The sequence below is a fragment of the Manis pentadactyla genome, chromosome 3 (assembly GCF_030020395.1).
Source record: "Manis pentadactyla isolate mManPen7 chromosome 3, mManPen7.hap1, whole genome shotgun sequence".
NCBI lineage: Eukaryota > Metazoa > Chordata > Mammalia > Pholidota > Manidae > Manis > Manis pentadactyla.
In genome coordinates, this window is record NC_080021.1 from 1,888,290 (window position 1) to 1,907,079 (window position 18,790).

The 18,790-nt window shown below is 57.6% G+C and overlaps 1 protein-coding gene across 1 annotated transcript in view; it reads right to left on the reverse strand.

Moving 5' to 3' along the window:
- Nucleotides 1–336: 336 nt before the first annotated feature.
- Nucleotides 337–18,790, reverse strand: part of KCNK9 (potassium two pore domain channel subfamily K member 9) — a 74,722-nt gene continuing 56,268 nt past the window's right edge. Inside the window, exon 2 of the mRNA XM_036923176.2 lies at nucleotides 337–1,205. Within this exon, the coding sequence (XP_036779071.1) occupies nucleotides 364–1,205 (842 nt within the window). The 3' untranslated portion in view covers nucleotides 337–363. The remainder of the gene's footprint in view (nucleotides 1,206–18,790) is intronic.

Genomic DNA, 18,790 nt, shown 5'->3' on the forward strand with positions numbered 1-18,790 from the left:
GGTGCAACTGGGTTGGGGATCCGCTCAGCTCGGTCTCAAGGTCTCGGTCTCATACCTGCCCTGGAAAGCCGCCCGGGGCCGGGGCAGGCTGGGGGGAAATGTAAGGCATCCTTCGCTGGGAAGGAGGGGGGATCCATGCTTCATGCTCGGATGCGGAGGTCGGAGGAGGGCGCGCCTTCCCCGCGCCCCGGGCCTGCTCTGTGTCGCTGGGAAGGCGGGGGAGAAATGAAGGCAGGAGAGAAAATAACGACGATGACAACGGTAATAATAAAGGACGCTAACCGGAAATAAATAAGGAAGAGAGGTCGCGTTGGGCCGGTGGAACTTCCGGGCGCCTGTCCGTCCGCGTGTCCCCCGCGCCCCCTACACGGACCTGCGCCGCCTCATCAGCCCGCGGCTGTCGGACAGGCTGTGCAGCCCCGGGGACACGGAGCTGATGGGCGACGGGAACAGGCTGTTGCGCAGCGAGCTCGGGGAGATCTCCTCGATCCTGTACGCGGGGCGGGGGAGGTCCTGGGGCGCCAGCTTGGGGCCGAGCGAGTTCCGGGGCGCCCCCGGGCGGCCGGCGTGGCCCCGCGGGCGGTAGCAGGCGCAGGAGCAGACGGACTGCAGGTCGGCCGCGTCGGCCCCGAGCCGCGGCCGGCCCCGCCGCGCCTCCCCGGGGACGCGGACGCCTGTGCTGCCCCGGGCCCCGGCCAGGGACGCCCTCTCCTCGGCGTCCCGCCGCTCGTCCTCGCTGTTCATGGTCAGGAACCTGAGCACCACCAGGTTGAGGAAGGCCCCGATGACCGTGAGGCCCACCAGGATGTACATGAAGCTGAAGGCCACGTAGAGCGGCTTCCGCTGCAGGGCGCCCTTGGTCTGCAGGGCCACGTAGTCCCCGAACCCGATGGTGGTCAGCGTGATGAAGCAGTAGTAGTAGGCGTGGAAGAAGCTCCACTCCTCGCACTGGGAGAAGGCGGCCGCCCCGATGCACAGCGTCCCCATGCAGGAGAAGAAGCCCACGGTCACCATGTTCTCCATGGACACCTCCGTGCTGCGCATGCCGCAGCACTTCTTGATGCGCTTCAGGAGGTAGCGCACGAAGGTGTTCATCCGCTCTCCCAGGCTCTGGAACATGACCAGCGTCAGCGGGATGCCCAGCACCGCGTAGAACATGCAGAAGGCCTTGCCCGCGTCGGTGCCGGGGGCAGCGTGCCCATAACCTGAGGGCAGGGGGGAGAAGGCAGACAGTGAGGAGAAGCCATGAGGCTTGGGGTGGGGCAGGCCGGGCAAGTTCCAGCAGGGAGGGGACTGGGCATGTCAGTCGGGACGGGGCTTCGGGGGGAGCCCATGACATGGGGTGGGGGGAGAGGAAGGGACCAGGAGGGAGGGTCAGGGGAGACACGTCTCGGGAGGCTGGAGCTGGGTGCACATCGGGGCATTCCGGCCGGAGCGGAGTCTGCAGCGCGCCCGTGGCTCGGGGCATTTCATCTGGAACACTTAGAGGGGGGGTTTGGGCATCGTTCCATTGTTCTTAGAGCAACACGAAGTTTCTCAAAAGAAAAGCAGCATATTCAGGAGTAACAAAACTGCGAAAGTAACAAGCCCATGGGATGGAATTAAACGAGCCCACCAGGGATCACCGTCAGGAGCCAAGAGCCAGAGAACGCCGACTCCTGTTTGCCGGGCTTCACGCGGACGCTCTTCATGCAACGCCTCATCCTGACCTTGTAATGACCCTATTAAATAGGCATAATGAGCCTGATACCACCGACAAGAAAACTGAGTTAATTACTTAGTGGCGGGGTAACTTGATTTCTTCCGTTGGTTTTGAACCCAGAATTTTTTAGCCACCAAGTAAGAGGCTTAAAAGCAGAGGTTTTGAATTAAGAGAAGTAACTGCAGAGCGGAGCTTTACCTGTGTTATTCACTGCTGAATCCCCCACACTTTGAGTAACACCTAGCACATCAAACTTTTGAGAAAGAAAGGAATAAAACTGTGTGGCCCTGTGAATGTGGCCCTGTCAGAAAAGGGCCTTAAAGACCTCATACGTCAACCTGCTTTTGAAACTTCCTGCAACTTCCCGGCACAGCACGCTGTGGATCCCCTACATCAGCTATCAAGGCTGAGCCTATATTTCCTCAATTCAAAATGAGGGCGGTGGTGCCGGAAAGGTGAAGTCACTTCCTAGGGTCACCTAGCTGGAGAGCAACGTCAGAACAGGAGAGTGTCTGCACAATAAGGCAGAAGGAACGGAGGACTCAGTAGGTTCTAGTGCAAGCTCTGGGGCTGGCACCGCCCCCTACAAAACCTGGATCCTGGGCAGTATTTCGACTGAGAACTTGGAGAATGAGCACGGCTTCCCAACGTCTCAAATGTGGCCCCATCAAGGAAGGTTCCCCTGATGTTACCCTGAATGATATGCTGATGAGCTCCTGGGCTCATAGTCATTTAACCAGCTGCAGAACCGGGCCCCAGACAACCTCTCCCAACCTGGGTTTTTTCCATCTGTTACATGGGGTGATAATGACTCCCAGGGTGGGGGGTGTTGTGTAGATCTGCTGAGATTGGAGAATACCTCGCCGAGGACCCAGAACTCAGTAGGGACCTACCAAACCCCAAGACCCCCACCCTCCCACTGTCTCCCCTGGGATGCTCACTCTGTCAAGGCTACACTCCTCTACCAGGGCTTCGTCACTTACGTTCAGTCTGCCTGTCTCTCCCTTGGCATGAATTTGTGCCACGTCCTACCTGCCCCTGGAGACCCCACTCTCACTGGAGAGGTGCTGTCACATGTCTGCCTCCAGAAGGCCTTCTCTTCCTCCTCTCTGGCTCTCAAGCCCGCTGAGCCAGCCTGAGTTCTAACTCCTCAGAAACCCTATAGCCCTTACAGAAGAGGAGAAATGACACGACAAGTCGGAGTTGGGCCAGAAAGGATAGAAAGGGGAAATAGAAAGCTGAAGGGGAGAGCAATGAAATGTCAATAGAAATTATCTAATCTGAAGAACAGAGGGGAGTAATGGTCAAAAATGAATAAATTCTAAAAGCCTCAGAGACCTGTGGGGCAACATCAAAAGGCGTCCCAGAAGGAAAACAGAGAATGAGACCAAAAAATAATTGAAGAAATAATAGCCACAAATGAAAAGTGAAAGATACAAATTTACAGATTCCAGAAGCTCAGCGAACCCCAAGCAGGATAAAAACAAAGAAAATCCCATATCAGAGTTAAACTGCTGAAATTCTTTGGAAAATCTTGGAAGCAGCCAAAGAGAAACAATGTCACAAATGGAGGAATGAAGATTTGACTTCAACTTACTCTAATTATAAATAATGGAGGCCAGAAAATAGTGGCATCATATCTTTAAAGGCTTTAAAAAGAAGACTATTTACCCAGTATTGCCTACCCAAAGAAAATATCCTTTAAGAATGAAGACAAAATACATTTTCAGATTAAGGAAAACTTGTTACCAGCAGGTTTATAGAGCATCATTACAAGGATGTCCTTCTGCCTGGAGGGAAATGAAACCAGATGGAGACTTAGATCTTCAGGAAAGAATGAAGCACATCTTGGTAAACAAGTGAGTTTATATTTATACAAAATGCAGGGGTGGAAATCCCACTATATCTCCATAAAGCTCATCTGTGTAGCTGATACAAAAGACAGATGGATGTTGGAGAACAGTAGATTGTTGGAAACGTAATAAGGGGGTAATAATAGCTAATGGTTCCTGATGTGATGTATTTACTGGCAGAAACCAACACAGCATTTGCTGGGTCCAGCACTGCACACCAGGCGCTGAACCCCACCCATTCCTGTTGGTAAAGATGATCAGAAGCAGTCTTTGTTCACAAGGCCTGGACAGCAGTGTGCCTGTATGTCCTGTCTCAGGGTTATGTCAAATCTGCGATCTGTCATGCTGCAGAATGCATGAATTTGATCACTTTGACATCCCCAGTTTATGTCACCTGGCCCACTGCAGTGATGACATTCCTGAGCAAGACACATGCATGAGACAGTGTGGGAGATAAACACAACCACCGCTCGGTCTGCCACGTTAATAAATCTCCTAGGGGCCAAGTGGTCTGGGGCACAGGACTATTCCCACTAGTATGCGAGACACTTCGCCGAGTTCGCAATGCCCTCCAGGAAAAAGAAGGCCACGCAGGACCCCTTCAACGTTCCCACCCAGACGCACCTGTCTCCACCCTGTCCTCCCACTGGGGCTGCCCTACATGAGCCACACCAAGTATCCTTCAGCCCTCTGGTCCTACTGCGCTCATCCAGTGGGCAGCCCAGAAAGAGGCCAGAGGAAGGGAGGAAAGTGAGGACCTCAGCTGTGGCCCACAGCACAGGGCTGTTCTCCACACTTCCAGTGACTATCTCCTGGCACGGAGGCAGCTCTCTGTTGTTGCTCGTCCCGGGCACCACACCTTACCATGCATGCTGCCTTCCCTCCATCCTACCATGCTTTCCAGGAGGGTTTACAAAAGGCCTAGTAACCGATTGCTCAAACTAAGCACTGCTTCCTGCAAAGGCCCCGCTGACACACCAGTTCATCTCCACCGACCTGCTTGCCGTATCGGCAAGTCACCTCCACTTGTTTATTGTATGTCATCCATGCAGACACATCCAGTGTTGACTGGGCTCTGGACCTGTGCCTGGGATCCCCAAGGACTTCTCTTTCCCCAGAAATCTTACAGGGGGCTCAGCCAGCCAGCCCTTGCTGAGCCCCATCCAGTGCCTGGCATGAGGGGGCCTAGGACGAAGGCTGAGGGCACAGGGGTCCGAGGCCACTGAGGGCCCCGGGCTGGGCTGCCAGCTCCCCTTGGCTGCCTCCCACCCCCCCGTGGGGACCGATCCTGGGAGCGGCATCCCCACCCAGGTTTTCCTTCCTCGGGAACCCCAACCTCCCAGCCGCTGGTTCTCCTCTGCCTCCGAGCCGGGCAGAGGTGACGTGACCTCAGGGACCCCACCCAGGACGGTACTGTTCATCCTCCCATCACAGTAAACGAGTAATTTGTCCTTTCAGCAAAGAGACATCTAACACTGATTTAACCTAATGGGGTTCAGGAAGCACACACGGGGTGCAGAAGAGATGCTGAAACCAGGCAGCCCCCAGTGAGTGCCTCTGGGCTGCTGCCTGTAGCCTCTGCAGAGTCACTCAATTCGCTGGGCAGATGTAGAGGATGAGGCTGAAAAGGGAGATTAGGGCAGCTTCCCCAGCCCCAGCCTGGCACACCCCACAGGCACCCGGCAGCGGCAAGCATGACTGTCCCCCAGGGCCAAGCAACTGGGCCCACTGCATGTCACCCAGCTGGTGCCGCCCATCCCCACCGAGCCGCGCCTCCCCGTCCTGCCGGCTTCTCTGAGTGTGCGGAGCCAGGGACCTGCTTGCTCAGGGCCCAGGGCCGGGCTGAGGGCAGAGGCAACGGGCGTCTGCTCGGGGCCTGAACCCAGGGTCCTGGCCTCCCACCAGGGGCACTAAGGGTGGCAGGTGGGGGACGGGTAGCAGAGCAAATGTGGATGGTTTGGAGAAGAAAGGAAGACCCTGTGGCCAGCCCCTCTCCAGCGCATGAAACCCCTGCCCCGGCCCCGGGAGGGCACCCACTTGCTAAACCCAGAGGGGCCCGGGCATTCTAAGCTACAGGGTTATTTAAGAGAGACATGCAGAGTCAGCCCTGGAAAAGAACCTCCATGTCACCTGGGCGAGCTCCCCACTAATCAGAGGGGCAAAGAGCGGCCCAGAGAGGGCCACGTCACCCAAGGCCGCACAGCAGGCAGGCCACAGGCTTTCTAATCTACAAACCCAAAGACGGAACGTTGACTAAAAATAGCCAACCCCACTTTGGAAAGCTGACTCGACTCAACCCTGGGACTCCTGAGCACCCTAGAAAGATGCCTGAGTTTCCTCATCTTTGAAAGGGGGCGCAGGACATAGAGCTCGAGTGAGAACTGACCCCTCCTCAGGTCCCTCAACTCACCACCTGCTGTGAACAGAGTGTCTGTCCCCCCAAATTCTCATGTTGAAGGCCAAACCAGTGGGATGGTATTTGGAAGGGGGCCTTTGGGAGGTGATTGGGTTTAGATGAGATCATGAGGGTAGGGCCCCCAGGACTGGATTAGTGCCCTTATGAGGAGAGACCCCCTCTCTCTGCCGCATGAGGACAGAGCGAGAAGGTGGCCATCTGCCACCAGGAAGAGGCTCTCACGAGCACGGAATCTTCCAGCACCTTGATCTTGGACTTTCAGCCTCCAGAGCTGTGAGAAATAAAGGTCTGTGGTTCACACCACCCCATCTGTGCTGTTCTGTTACAGCGGCCCGAGCTGCCTAAGACACCACCCAGGACTGACCTCAGGCTCACGGGCACCTATCCAGGCCCTCACCTAGAGCGGGGCTCTGCGGCCTTTGAGCCAAAGCCTGTTGGAGCTGAGCGCCCACCCGAAGCTGGCATTCAGATGCAGGGCTCAGGCCTTCCAGCACCAGGCAGCCCTGTGGGCCCTTGGCCAGTAATGCCTGGGAATGGTGGGCTGACCAGCACCCTGCTGCTCTGCCAGGGCCTTCTCGGTTGGATGGCTCTGTGCCTGCTCCCCTCTCCGGACCCAGAGGAGGGGGCTGGAGGCAGCGGCGCCACGCAGGCTGCACTCCCCACGACCTGCAGACACTGTCCCATCCTGCTGGAGAGTCGGCGCTAGGGCCTGGCCACTGCTGGGGGGTCATCTCCTCCCTTCCTTCCACTGCCCTCTGGCCAGACTGCGAGCTCCAAGGAGGGCGGAGCCCACTCCTGACTCACCTCTGTGGATCCCACAGCCTGGCACAGAATTTGGAGGGATGCACCACTGTGAAATGATTTCTATCTTGCAGGGCCTGCCCGGAAGCCCTGGACAGGCCCAAGCCCACCACCAAGCCCATCGTGGCTGGGCACAGTCCGCCCAGGACACTGCGTCACCCAGCCTGACTTCCATGGCCCATTAAGTATTCCTAGTGGGTCTCTTTGATCTGGGAGAGGCTTTGCAGAGAAGCCGCCTGCATCTCTTGGCTGCAGCAGGCTAACAAAATAAAACAAAATGAATAGGTTCTATCCTTCTGGAGGGGAGAAATGACCAAAGGAGGGGGATAAGATGTAATTTCTATTGGGTCTGGGGCTCCCTGAAGAACCAGCAGCAGCTAGAAGGCAAGGCCCCTATGCCCCGTGCCTCTCCTATGAGACTCCCCTTAAGCATGGTAGGCTCCAGGTATGAGATGCCCCTCAGGCCTGGCCCCTGCTGTAGGCAGTGTTTCGTGAGAGTCCAGCAGGCTGTCCCCCTGTGAAGAGTAATGAGGCAGCCATGCAATGCGGGCAGCCCACCAGGTTTGCTCCTGACCCTCTGGTGCTCAAGAACTGTCTGTGGCCTCCCTCGAGGCTCATCAACAGCTGGCTGTAAATGGCCTTCCCAGACTCACACAGAACTTCACGGTTTGTCAGTCCTCCCTAAGGTGGAACACCCCTCCCTGAAGCCTGCCCTGGCCCCTCCGCCAGAAGTGATCGACCTGGCCTTGAACTCCGTCCCCAGGATGGGCTGCAGTGGACTGGACAGCATGGCCGACGTTGGGCCAGTGCTGCTGGAGCCCTGGCCCCGCCCCTTGGGGATCTCAGGTGGTCAGCGCCCTCCCAGGCACCCTCACTCTCTTCTGTCACGCTCTCCACCATCCAGACCTCCCAGAGTGGCCGCCAAGTCTGGGAGCCTGGCGAGGGGGGTGGCAGCTGCCCCCTCCTGCCCACGGCCATCCCGGGCCAGGGGCCGACTGCTCAGCACAGGAACAGAGGCGGCTAACCAGGCATCTGGGCTCTGGGATGTTTGCTGCTGGAAGAGAATGAAATATTTATAAAGGACACGCAAGGTTTTTGTGCTGGTAGGAATTAAAATCGGCACAAATTCCATTAAAGAGTGACTCAGGGTGGCTTTGAGCAGGGCGCTGCTGGAGAGGAGAGCTGCCCACACCCCTCGAGCTTCCTGGCTGGCTCCGCACTTGGGTCTGCAGTGAGCCAACCGCTGATCTGACCTCCCACGGCACCCTGCTCAGGCCCCTAGTGAGCATGATTATTAAGACTCAGGTGTCTGTCAACACCAAAAAGGAAAATGATCCATGGGCCCTTCAGGGACAGACAGTGAAAGGGGGTGGCCAGGAGGGGTCCTTGGGGGGATAGGACTCATTAAGCACCAAGGTCTGCATCTGGGTCCTGCACCCACTTAACCAGCCGTGGCCTTGAGGAGGCCACCCAGGCCCTCTCAGCCTGGGCTCTCTCCTCTATAAAGGGGGTATGGAATGAGGTGGTCCCTGCCAGGCACCCCACACTTTAACAGCCTATAGAGCTCTGCCACACTCATTCTGTCATCTGAAAGAGATGCAGCTGCCCCAGGTCAATTCGCCCTCTGGCAATGCCCCAGAACCCTAATTTCCACTGGGTACCACACCATGGTCTTGTGTGCAGATCTCCTGTTCAACCCAAGAAGAGACAATCCTTCTTATGGGCCCTGATTGGTTCACCAGCCAAGCCCTGAACCAATGAGCCTTTTGCTCTTTCCTGCCAGACTCCAAGTATGCCAGAGTGTGATGTCTGGAGCCACTGGAGTCATTTTGCCACCATGAGGATGAGCCTAACCACAGAAGAGACTGGCCCCAACCTGAGAGACAGGGGCGCCATTCTAGCCCACATCTGGGCCCAGCCTGGAGTCAGCCCCACTCAGACATTCCTGTCTGTCCCCTGGTGAATCTTTGGGTTTCAGCCAGTGTTATGACTGCAACTGATTAACCTTCAACAGGTCCTACACCTTAGCATGACTGCAAATAATGAATGACAGTTTTGTATGGATACAAAGTGCTTTGCAATTCACACGCCCCTGCACCTCACATGGCTTCCTACAAGCTGCCTCGGATCTGTAAGGGGGAGACGGCGGGGCTGAGGGGAGATGCAGCCAGCAGGAGAGCCAGGTTTTCTGAGAGAGCAGCTGCTCCCCGCCCAACGACCAGGGCTGCGGGCCAGGGTGACCCAATTTCCTGATTTTTAAAGAGAAGTGAGAAATATGGATTTCTAAAATGTGGGATCTAATTGGTGTCTAATTAAACATTTTAAAACATGGCACAGGCCAAACAAAATAAGACAAAACAGACCATCTGTTTGTCTAAAACAGGTTGTGATGTTCCAGAAATGGAGAAAAGGGGAAGAGAGAAAAAGAGAGGGGCCAGAGGAAGGCAGGGGAGCAGGGCCTTGGGGCGTCAGGGAGGGGCCCAGGTGAAGCCCCCCCACCTTCCCTCTGCTGTGAGCCACACAGGCAGGAATCACCAGTCGGCTCCCTCCGCAGATGCACCAGTACAGTCACAAGAGGCGACATCTCCAGAGGTGGCCTCCCACATGGGCTGTCACCCTGCCCCACGCAGAGCTGCCCCCAAGCCACTGGGGTCCTCCTGGGCAGCCTGAGCCCCTCCCGCAACCCCCGTGGGGACTCCGCCCCCCAAGACACAAGGACCCATTTCACAGGTGAGAACCCTGAGGCTCTTTGCCCAGGGCCCTCAGACTCCCCTCCTCGAGGCCCTGGGGACTTGCTTATTGACAGGTTTGGCACTCTGTGTTCTCCAGAGGAAAGTCTGGCAGATTTGGAATTTTATTTAAAGAAAGAGCAATCCCTTCCTAGGCTTTATTATTATTATTAATCACCCAAAAATTTCCCTTTTGGTTTTTCTTCACATTATGTGTTAAGGGGGAAAGGAGATAGGAAAATACATATATTTTTTAAACTACGCAAGTTAGCATCGCATGAATTTCTGACAGCAGCTCCTGACTGACCTTTCGCCTCTTCTGTCCCATGTGAGGCCCTAGGTGAGGACCCCCTGGAAGGGCCTGGAGCCCCTTCCTGGAGAGAGGCGCATTGCTGAGGGCGGAGCCTGCACACTCGGCAGGCGGCCCACACCTGTGCTCTACGGGGGGCTGTGGCCATCGCTCAGCAAATGCCTCTCAGACGCCAGAGTCATGGAAACTACCAGTCCCAACTAGCTGGGCCTCCTCCTGCTCTGCGGCGGCACCTCCTGGGCCCTGTTTCCTTCGTGCTCTGAGGATCCAGTGGTGATCGAATGCAGTGTTATTACCCCAACTTTATGAAGGAGTGATCCCCAGTTTATGCCTGGGCAGCCACATGTGCTTCCATTTTTTTCCCCAAAATGACCCTGGGAAGCGGGCATCAGGAAACCCCTCAAGGAGGTGCAGATGCATGTAAGGGCCCCCACAGTGGGAATGATGCCTTCTGCAGACAGTGGGAGACCCCAGAAAGGAAGAGGAGGGGCTTTCCCATTTGCTCGTGTTCTCTGCTCAGTGCGGACCCAAGTAACAAATGCATTCTTTGAAAATTATTTTCAGCAATTCTAATCCTGGGGATTTAGCCACCAGAGTTGAAAACAGGTACTCAAATATTTGTACATGCATGTGCATGGCAGCACCATTTGCAGGGACCAAGAGGGGGCTGGAGGCTCACCAGTGGAGAAGCGGCCAAGCTGCACACAGCCCACCCATACGGTGGAACCACACTTAGTCCTGGGGAGGAAGGATGTCCTGATCCATGCGACAGTGTGGACGAGCCTCGAAATATGTCACGTCAACAAAGCCAAACACAAAAGCACATGTACGGTAGGATCCCACTTACATAAAATGTCCAGAAGAGGCGAGTCCAGAGAGGGCAGGCTGGGGCTGTCTGGGGCGGGGGCAGGAAGAACATGGAAGGGTTGCTTTTTGTGTCTGGGGGATGAAAATGTTCTGGAACTAAGCACAACTGATGGTTGCACAAGACTGAGAATGTTGCTAAATGCCACTGAATTGTCCATGTTCAAATGTTCATTTTACATTCTGCGAATTCTACTTCAGTGAAAACAGGAATAAATACATTATTTTTAAAGCAAAACCCTTCCTATTTTCTGCACACAGATGAGGTGGGGGAGTAGCAGAGGCCCTGGGGGCTCTGTGGGGTCCTGGAAGGAAGGGGTGAGCGGACCTGGGCTTGCTCAGCTCCTCGGGGAGCTGAGGCCACCCGCAGAAGCCCAGGCCCTCCGTGCCGCCACCCTCCCTGCGGTCCTCTCTCAGGGACGGTGCAGCTTTGGCAGCAGCCCTCCACCCGGTGACACCCCAAGTCGGCACCCACAGCGGTTGGTCTCCCTTTACCAGCCCCCCACTCCAGCCTCGGGATGCAGGAGACAGGTGTCAGCCCTGAACCAGCCGTGGGACCCCTCTGCCAACAGAAGGCCCCCAGACCAGACCAGGGTCTGAGGCCCAGGCCTGCCCAGCTGAGCCCCGCTGAGGACCAGGCTCCAGGGAGGGCAGTGGCCCAGCCAGGGCCTTCCAGCCATGGGAAGGGCTGTCGGCGCTCGAAGCCACCAGGGCCCCGGCTCTGACTTGCCAGAGACACGTCAGGAGCGAGACGGGCCAAGACCCCCCAGCCACCCGGCCACTCAGACAGCTCAGGCTTAGCACCGCAGAGACATGAAATCACGCTGCTGAAAGAGGACAGAGGCCCAGCATCCACCAAGTAAGTTTGCTCTCGACGAGGTTCGTATTAAATGTGGCCAAGAAAGAGTTTAATGGGCTGAAATGGTGGTAAAGCCTATAGTCCCAGGGTTTTCTGGTCCACCGGGTGAGGAGCCGCGGACCTCCAGCCTCAGCGACCCAAGGTGCGCGGGCGCCCTCTGGCGGGCACTCGGACGACTGCAGGGGCGCGTTTCCCGGGGCGCATCCAGGGCCGGGGAGCCCAGGGCCCAGGCATCCGTCTTTCCCCCAGACGGTGCATGTCACGCGGTGAGCTTCTCAGAAGCCGCCATCAATCAATGGCGGCTCTGACGAAACAGAATAGAAATAATGAGATGACGATGACGACCGCAAGCACGGCTGGCCGAGGGCTGCGCTGCGCCGGGCACGGGGAGACGCACCGCGCGCCCATTAGCTCCCTCCGGGGTGGCGGGCGGCCCCTGCCCGGGTGAGCGGCGTTGTCCCCGCAGCGCGGACGAGAACACATCCCATAACCAGAGCCGCACGACCGGACTCCCATCCCAGCCCCGGCTCGCAACCAGCCTGTGGCTGCCAAGCGGCGCGGGCCGCCCAGTGCCAGGGAGCCCGACAGGGGCCGCGTGCCCACCTCCTCCGCCCCTTCCCAGTGAAGTGCGCCTCTCTCTCCCCTTCTAATTTCCTTCTCTGCCTCCCGACCGTATAGAACCCCAGCCCCACCCCCCAGAAAAACAGAAGAAAATGTGGGGAAACAAACCTAAATCTTAGAAAAAACAGTTCACAGGAAAAATTATATAAAATCTGGCCAACTTCTGAGAAGTCTATGGCAGAATAGAAAATGTAAAGTGAAGCTAGGCCGAATACCTATTCATTAAGTAATAATTGATACATTTTTCTCTAAGTGAAACCAAATAAAAAATCCTAAGTGTCAGGCTCTGTTTCTGTTTGACATGGAGAGTTCATCCCGGAGGGCATAGGGGTGGGGGGGCCGGCGGGCTCACACGGAATGCGTGGGGGGCGCGGCTCAGGGAGCCCTGGATGGCCCATGGTGAAGGTGACGGCGGCCACAGCCTCACAGCCGATTGCCCCCCTTCCTCAGCCGCGTCCTGCCCTCCTCGGGGCAGGTCCCTCCCTCGCTGGGATCAAATGCCACCTTCCCCAGGAAGCTTCTGCTCCTCCTCCTGCCTCCCCAAGGGGTTCTGGGCACAAGCGATCCGAGTGACATGGAGTGAGGAGGCCTGAGGCCAGGCCCACAGCTCTGATCTCTGAAATGAGCACGACTCAAGCGCGTGGCGTCAACGGAGCCCAGCAGAGGCGAGGGTGCATTCGGGGTTGAAAGCCACAAACTGCAACTGTCCTTGCCTCTGACCCCAACCCAGTGGGATGAAGGTGCAAGGTGCGGCCTTCGTGGCCCTAAGGCCTTGCTTCCCAGACTTCTGTGTTGACGTGGGGCAGGTCGCCCGGGGTCCCACTCCAGGGCAGGTCCTCAGTCTGGAGGGGTAGGGGCCTGGGACTCTGCATGTCTAACGAGCTCCTCGGGGACACACTGCTCCGTGGACCTCCCACCATGTAGGACGGGACCTAAAGTGAAGCAGGGGCACATCGGGACTGATCGGGGTCAATGTCTGGCCTGTGAGGTGCCACCAGGCCTTGTTCTAAGCACATTTGGCTATTGGAATTGAGCTCAGTTCCTGCTCACATGACATCACAGGCTGGAGATGGATGGCAGCAAACCGGCTTCTGGGGCCTCGTGTGCTGAGAGATGCTCATTTTGTTCAAGAAGCAGGTCTTCTAGCCAAGACTGCCGGTGTCCACCCACATACGGGAGCTTCCCTGCTCCTGGGCACACAGCTGGCCCACTCAGTCCCTTGCAAGTAGACATGGTTGTATGACTCGATGCCAGCCAGCTGAGTTCCAGGCCTGGCACATGAAAACTGGCCTCACGATCCCGCCCCTCAGTCTCTGTGTCTGCGGTCTCCCACCCCGCACTGCCTGAGGATGGAGAGGACGGAGAGGACTCCGCGTCTCAGGGCGGCTGCGGCCTCTGGCTGCTGGGGACCTGGGCCCCTGGATGGCCACACAGGAGAGAGCCTGTGCTGACACACAGCACCTGAGACGCAGGAGAAGGTCCTGGGCTGTACGAGGCCAGCGCTGCTCGGGGAGGTGTGTGCTGCGCACCCCACTCACAATTAGCACTGGGGAGATCATTGCTGACCAGTGGAGGGGCCGAACCTAAAGAGCAAGTAGGTGCAGACTGACTGCCCACCCTGTTCACCGTTTCCAACAAGACCTGGGGGGACCCTCCTGCTGGTACAGACATGGACAGGACGGTGCACCAAACCTCCTGTACCCAGTCCCACATCTGCCGGGTGGCCAGGGGAGGAAAGCGGGTCTCAGGGACGTAGTTAACTGTGTGATCCTGAGGACACCCCAGTGGCAGTGGGGTGAGGCCTGGCATGTGTCGGGGGTGGCTCAGTGCAGCCCGCTACACAAGCTGATGGCCTGTGCACATGCACACACACACACAGACACAAGCCCTCAGGTACGCACACGTGCAGACACACTCACACACCTTTGAGGCCCAGACACTCTTGGCAAGCAATAGAAAAGAGGTGAGATACAGCTGAATAATATTAGAAGCCCCACTCACTCCTTGCCTAATTTGAATAGTAAATACATATTAAACATGAGTGCTTATAAAATCAATAGAACCATGCATGGCACATTGCCTTTCTGTCCTCGGTTTTCTTGTTGGCAAATCAAGAATCATAGGGCCAAACCTCTCAGCTCCAGGAGTTGTGGGGATTAAGTGATTTCAGCCAAGCCGCCTTCCCAGGGACACAGCACCGATATGTGGGCCGCCCTCGGCTGCCTCAGGACGCCCCTGGCAGCCTCTCCAAAAAAGGCTGTGCCCGGTGCCTGAGGAAGCACATGCACACAGGCAGACACATGCAGACACACTCACACACTCACAGCCCAGAGCCACGAATCCCCCAGACCGTCCCTTACACAGCACAGCAAACAGGTGCGTCGCTGTGACTTCTGGTGCAAGCTTCAGCATCTGCACTGTGGTCCATGCTGGGGACCAAGCGCCCACAGTTTCCCCCAAGGCTTGCGGTGAGGGTGAGATAATAGACACAAAGCGCCAGGCACAGGCCTCCCTAAGGTCAGAAGCCTCTCCCTGGACCCCCTGGGTCTTTGATTTTTGCCTTTCAGTTTTCAACACACTATAAATGTTGGAATGAGCTTGTCACAGGCATATCTGATTCCTGTTTCTCCTGCTTTATGCCTCAGGGCCTTTGCACAAGCTATGCTCCTGGCTTTGAATACCCCTCCTCTGACCCACACTCACTGGTGGGTTCCCTCCCTTTCCGTTCAGCAGAGGGAACCCACAGTGTTGGGTCAAGACACCCCTGCTTCTTGGCTCCCTCAGGCTGGTGGTCTCAGGCTGAGTGGCTTAGGAACTAGAAAAGAGCCAGTCACGAGGCAGCAGGCCTTCTCTGAGAGGTCAGAAACCCCGACGAAGGGGAGAGTGTGTGCCACCTGAGGAGCAGCTGTGGTGCGGCTGCAGCCATTTACGGCCTCAAGGGATGGCGGTCTGGGGGACAGGGACATGCCCTCCTCTTCTCCAGAAGGCAGGCATGCAGATGCTTCCTGAATGGGCCACAGACCAATGTGTGCGCGGCCCCTGCCGTACTGCTAAGTCTCCCCTGGCCTCCCAGCAAGGAGGCGTGTGTGTCTGGGTGCCAGGACCCACCGTTTGCCCTCCCCATAAGCCCCCACTCCCCTTGGCCCACAGGCCATGGGGGCAGCGAGTCCAGTGTTACCAGCCCTGCAGGACCGCCCCATCACTCAAGATTTCTCACACCTGCCCACTCCTGTAGAGGGCCCTCTCCACAGGCTGCCGGTCTGTCTGCCCTGGGGGGGCGGCTCTCCTGCTGGGCCGTCAGTCCCCACCCAGACCAGCAAGGGCACCTCAAGTGCAGGTTCCCACCCTGACCGGTTCCTGGAGCCCCAGGGCCAAGCCTGGCAGCAGGAGGGAGCTGCTTGCTGATGCTGGACAGGGGAGGGGCCCTTTGGTGTTAGTGCAGTACCATCCCATGCAGAACTGAGGCTGTGAGTAAACTGGACCCTTGAGCACAGGGGCAGTGGGTTGACCATAAGGAAACAAATCAGGAAGGCCTGCCAGGCCTGCCCTGGACCCTCAAAGAGAGGACCCTCTCCTGGCGTGTGGGAGACCTCTGTTTTGCCTAGGACTTTCAGGGGCTTCGCTGAAGGGGCACCTCCTGGGGCACAGGAGGTGACGTGTGAATGGGTAGAAGATACGCTGGCCGGGATCCGGGGCAGTGGTGGCTGGGCCCTGACTCAGGTCATCATCCGCGCCACTCCTCTGCTGCACGCGGTGCCCTCAAGCCAGGGTGGGCGGCTGGGGTGGGCAGAGCTGGGCATCTGGAGCCCATCCCAGAGCACACAGAAGCCTGCCTGGTTCATGGCCAGAGTCTGGGGTATAGCAGACCCTCAGTAAAACTGTGAAAGGAATAAATAAGTGAACAGATAGCAACCATTAAGTGCACAACAGATGCCAGGCATGCTACCGCACGGTTCCTATAGGACAGACAAGTCCCGTATTTTAAATGAGGAAACTGAAGCTCAGAGGTTAGTAGCAAGCACGAGGTCACCCGCTGCTGACATGGCAAAGCAGGGATTCAAACCCAGACCTTGCCTGCCTCAAACCCCCGTCCCAAGGGCACCGCTGTAGGGGTAAGGCTGTCCACCTACAACAAAGCAGGGCGCCCTGTCCCGCGGGGAGACTAGGAGCTGTGCCTAGCCCTCTGCCCCGGCCAGCGGAGGGGAGCGGAGCAGGGCAGGAAGAAGGGAAGGCACCAGAGAAGCAGTTGGGGGCATCCAAGTGGGTGAGAGGAAGGCTAAGGGCCCTGACACCAGGGCCAGACGGCCCCAAGTTGTCCAGAGGGCGGACACCCGCCTCTACATGAGCAGACTGCATGGTCCAGGCCGGGCGTCTCCTCCTTCACATCTCGGGGGATGGAGTGGTAGCGTCTTTCACCTCTGCATTCCCAGTGCCTGGCACATCTGGGCACCTTATTTAATTCCGGCATTCAACAGGGCAAGTGCTGGGCACTGGGGAGCCCCAGATAGCCAAGACAACACAGGTGGTGACCAGGATGGTGACGACACCTGATGAGGAGGAGCGTGTTCTGCATCAGGCTCTGTCCTAAAAGCCGAAAATCAGCTGTGCTGTCAGCAGAAGGCACCGTAATCATGAGGGTGTTGCCCAGGATAAAAGAGAAGAGCTGCCAGGCAGGCCGATGCCATCCAGGCACACAGATGAGGAACTGGCACAGAGAGGCTGCTGCTTATCCAGGATCTCACATGCTGAGCCTCCGCCTGACCCCTGACTGAGGACGGGGGTCCAGCCCTGGGCTCCGCACTTGGGGAAAGGGGGAGGTGTACACACACACACCCGCCCCGTGGAGAAGGGCCCACCCAGACACCTCCAGCAGGAAGCGTTTATAAACAGACACTGGTGTCGAGTCATCTCTCCAGCACCACAGGGCCCTTTGATTACAGTGGCTGCCCAGCTGTGTGCAGATGAGGGCCATGACAGCAGCCCTGCCTCTGTCTTGTTAGTGGCTTGGTGTCCAGGAGCTGCTGGTACAGGCTGTGGGGGCTCAGCCATGGCCCAGGGACCTGACCAGGGAGGGCCACCCATCCTGGGAGGGATGAGCAGACGGGCCGTCCGCACAGCCATGCTCTCTGCCAGGACTGGCTCTCCCCACTTGGCCCCGGGACAGTGACAGCTGGCTCATCTTCCGTGGCCACCGCACGTGAGGTCCCCTCCGGCCTCCACAGGGTTCCGCTGGAGACCCCACATGCTGACCCAGGGAGTTTGCACTGCGCAAGGGGGACTTTGAGGGGGCAGGCCTGGGAGGAGCAATGGGACTCAGTTTCCCCTCCGTCACTTGGGGACGAGATTGTTCCTGCTGCCCGGGGTGTCTGGGAGGACGTTTCCTGGCCACGCACTTGAACTCTGATAAAGCGGTGCCAGGTAGGTACTGTGTGAACACTGAAACAGCACAACAGCGCCATCCATTACCGAACTTCCTCCTCAGAGCAGCTGAGAAGAAATGACAACACAGGCCTACAGCACACAGTAGGCCCTCAACAAAAACCAGCGGGAACTTAATCCCCTCCCCCATCCTCACTGTGCCCCCAGTCAAAGCCTATCCCCAGAATGCTATTCCTCCCAGGACAACCTGCCGGAAAAGCCAGGCGGGCATCGCAGCAGGAAGTCCTGTCCCCTGCTCTGCTCACAGGATGAAACCGACATTCAGGGGGCCCAGCGCTGTCTGGTCCAAAGTCGGACTTGGGGTGCTCACCCTGCCCGTGTGGCTGAACAGATCGCTCAGCCTCTGTGAGCCTTGGTGTCCCCATCTGTCTCAGGGAAAGAAACCCCCGCCTCCTTTCCACAGCCCGGCGAGGTGGGCATTGCGTGTGACGGACACTGCCCGGGGCCAAGCACGGAGAAGCCCTGGTGGTGGTCATCTTCGCTCCCAGGCCAGCCCAGGCCACCCCCACGTTGTTCTGCAAATCCCACATCCCTTCCTCTGAGGCACCACTCCTGCACCCCCAGGCTCAGTGCTTCGAAAGCACGGCCACACGCCATTCCCGGCGACCCATATGGTGCTGGTGGAAGTCCAGCATCCGGGCCCCGCCCCACCCCACGGGATCAGGGCCCTGGAAGCAGGCCCTGAAATCTGCACTGCAGAAGCCCAGACCTGGGGTTTGCATGCTCCGGCCGCTCCAGCCCTAACATGAACTCTGGCTCTGAGCTTGCACCCACCCCTGGGCCTGGTGTGAGACGGAAAGGTGGGTGGATCGCCAAGCACTGTACAGCTTGGATGGAAGCCCACTGGGTCCCCAAAGGCGACTACCCACTGATTTAAGCTTCTTTGTACCAGGCTCACAGCAAGAAAATCATGCCTGACCACAGCACTGTCCTTGATTCCCTTCCCAATAAAGCCAAGGGTGACAGTCCCTGGGTGGACTCTCCTAAATCTGTCACCACCCGTTTCCATCACTGTCCAGCACAGGACACCACCAGCAAGGGGAGCAGGATGGCATCTCCGAGGGGGATGCTTTCTGGTCATAATTACCCTGTCATAACTGTTGGAGAAGACCCAGGTCCTGGGGCCACCTCCTCCACGTCTGGCTGTGTGACTTTGGGCAAGTTACCTGACCTTGCAGACATCAGAGACTGAACGG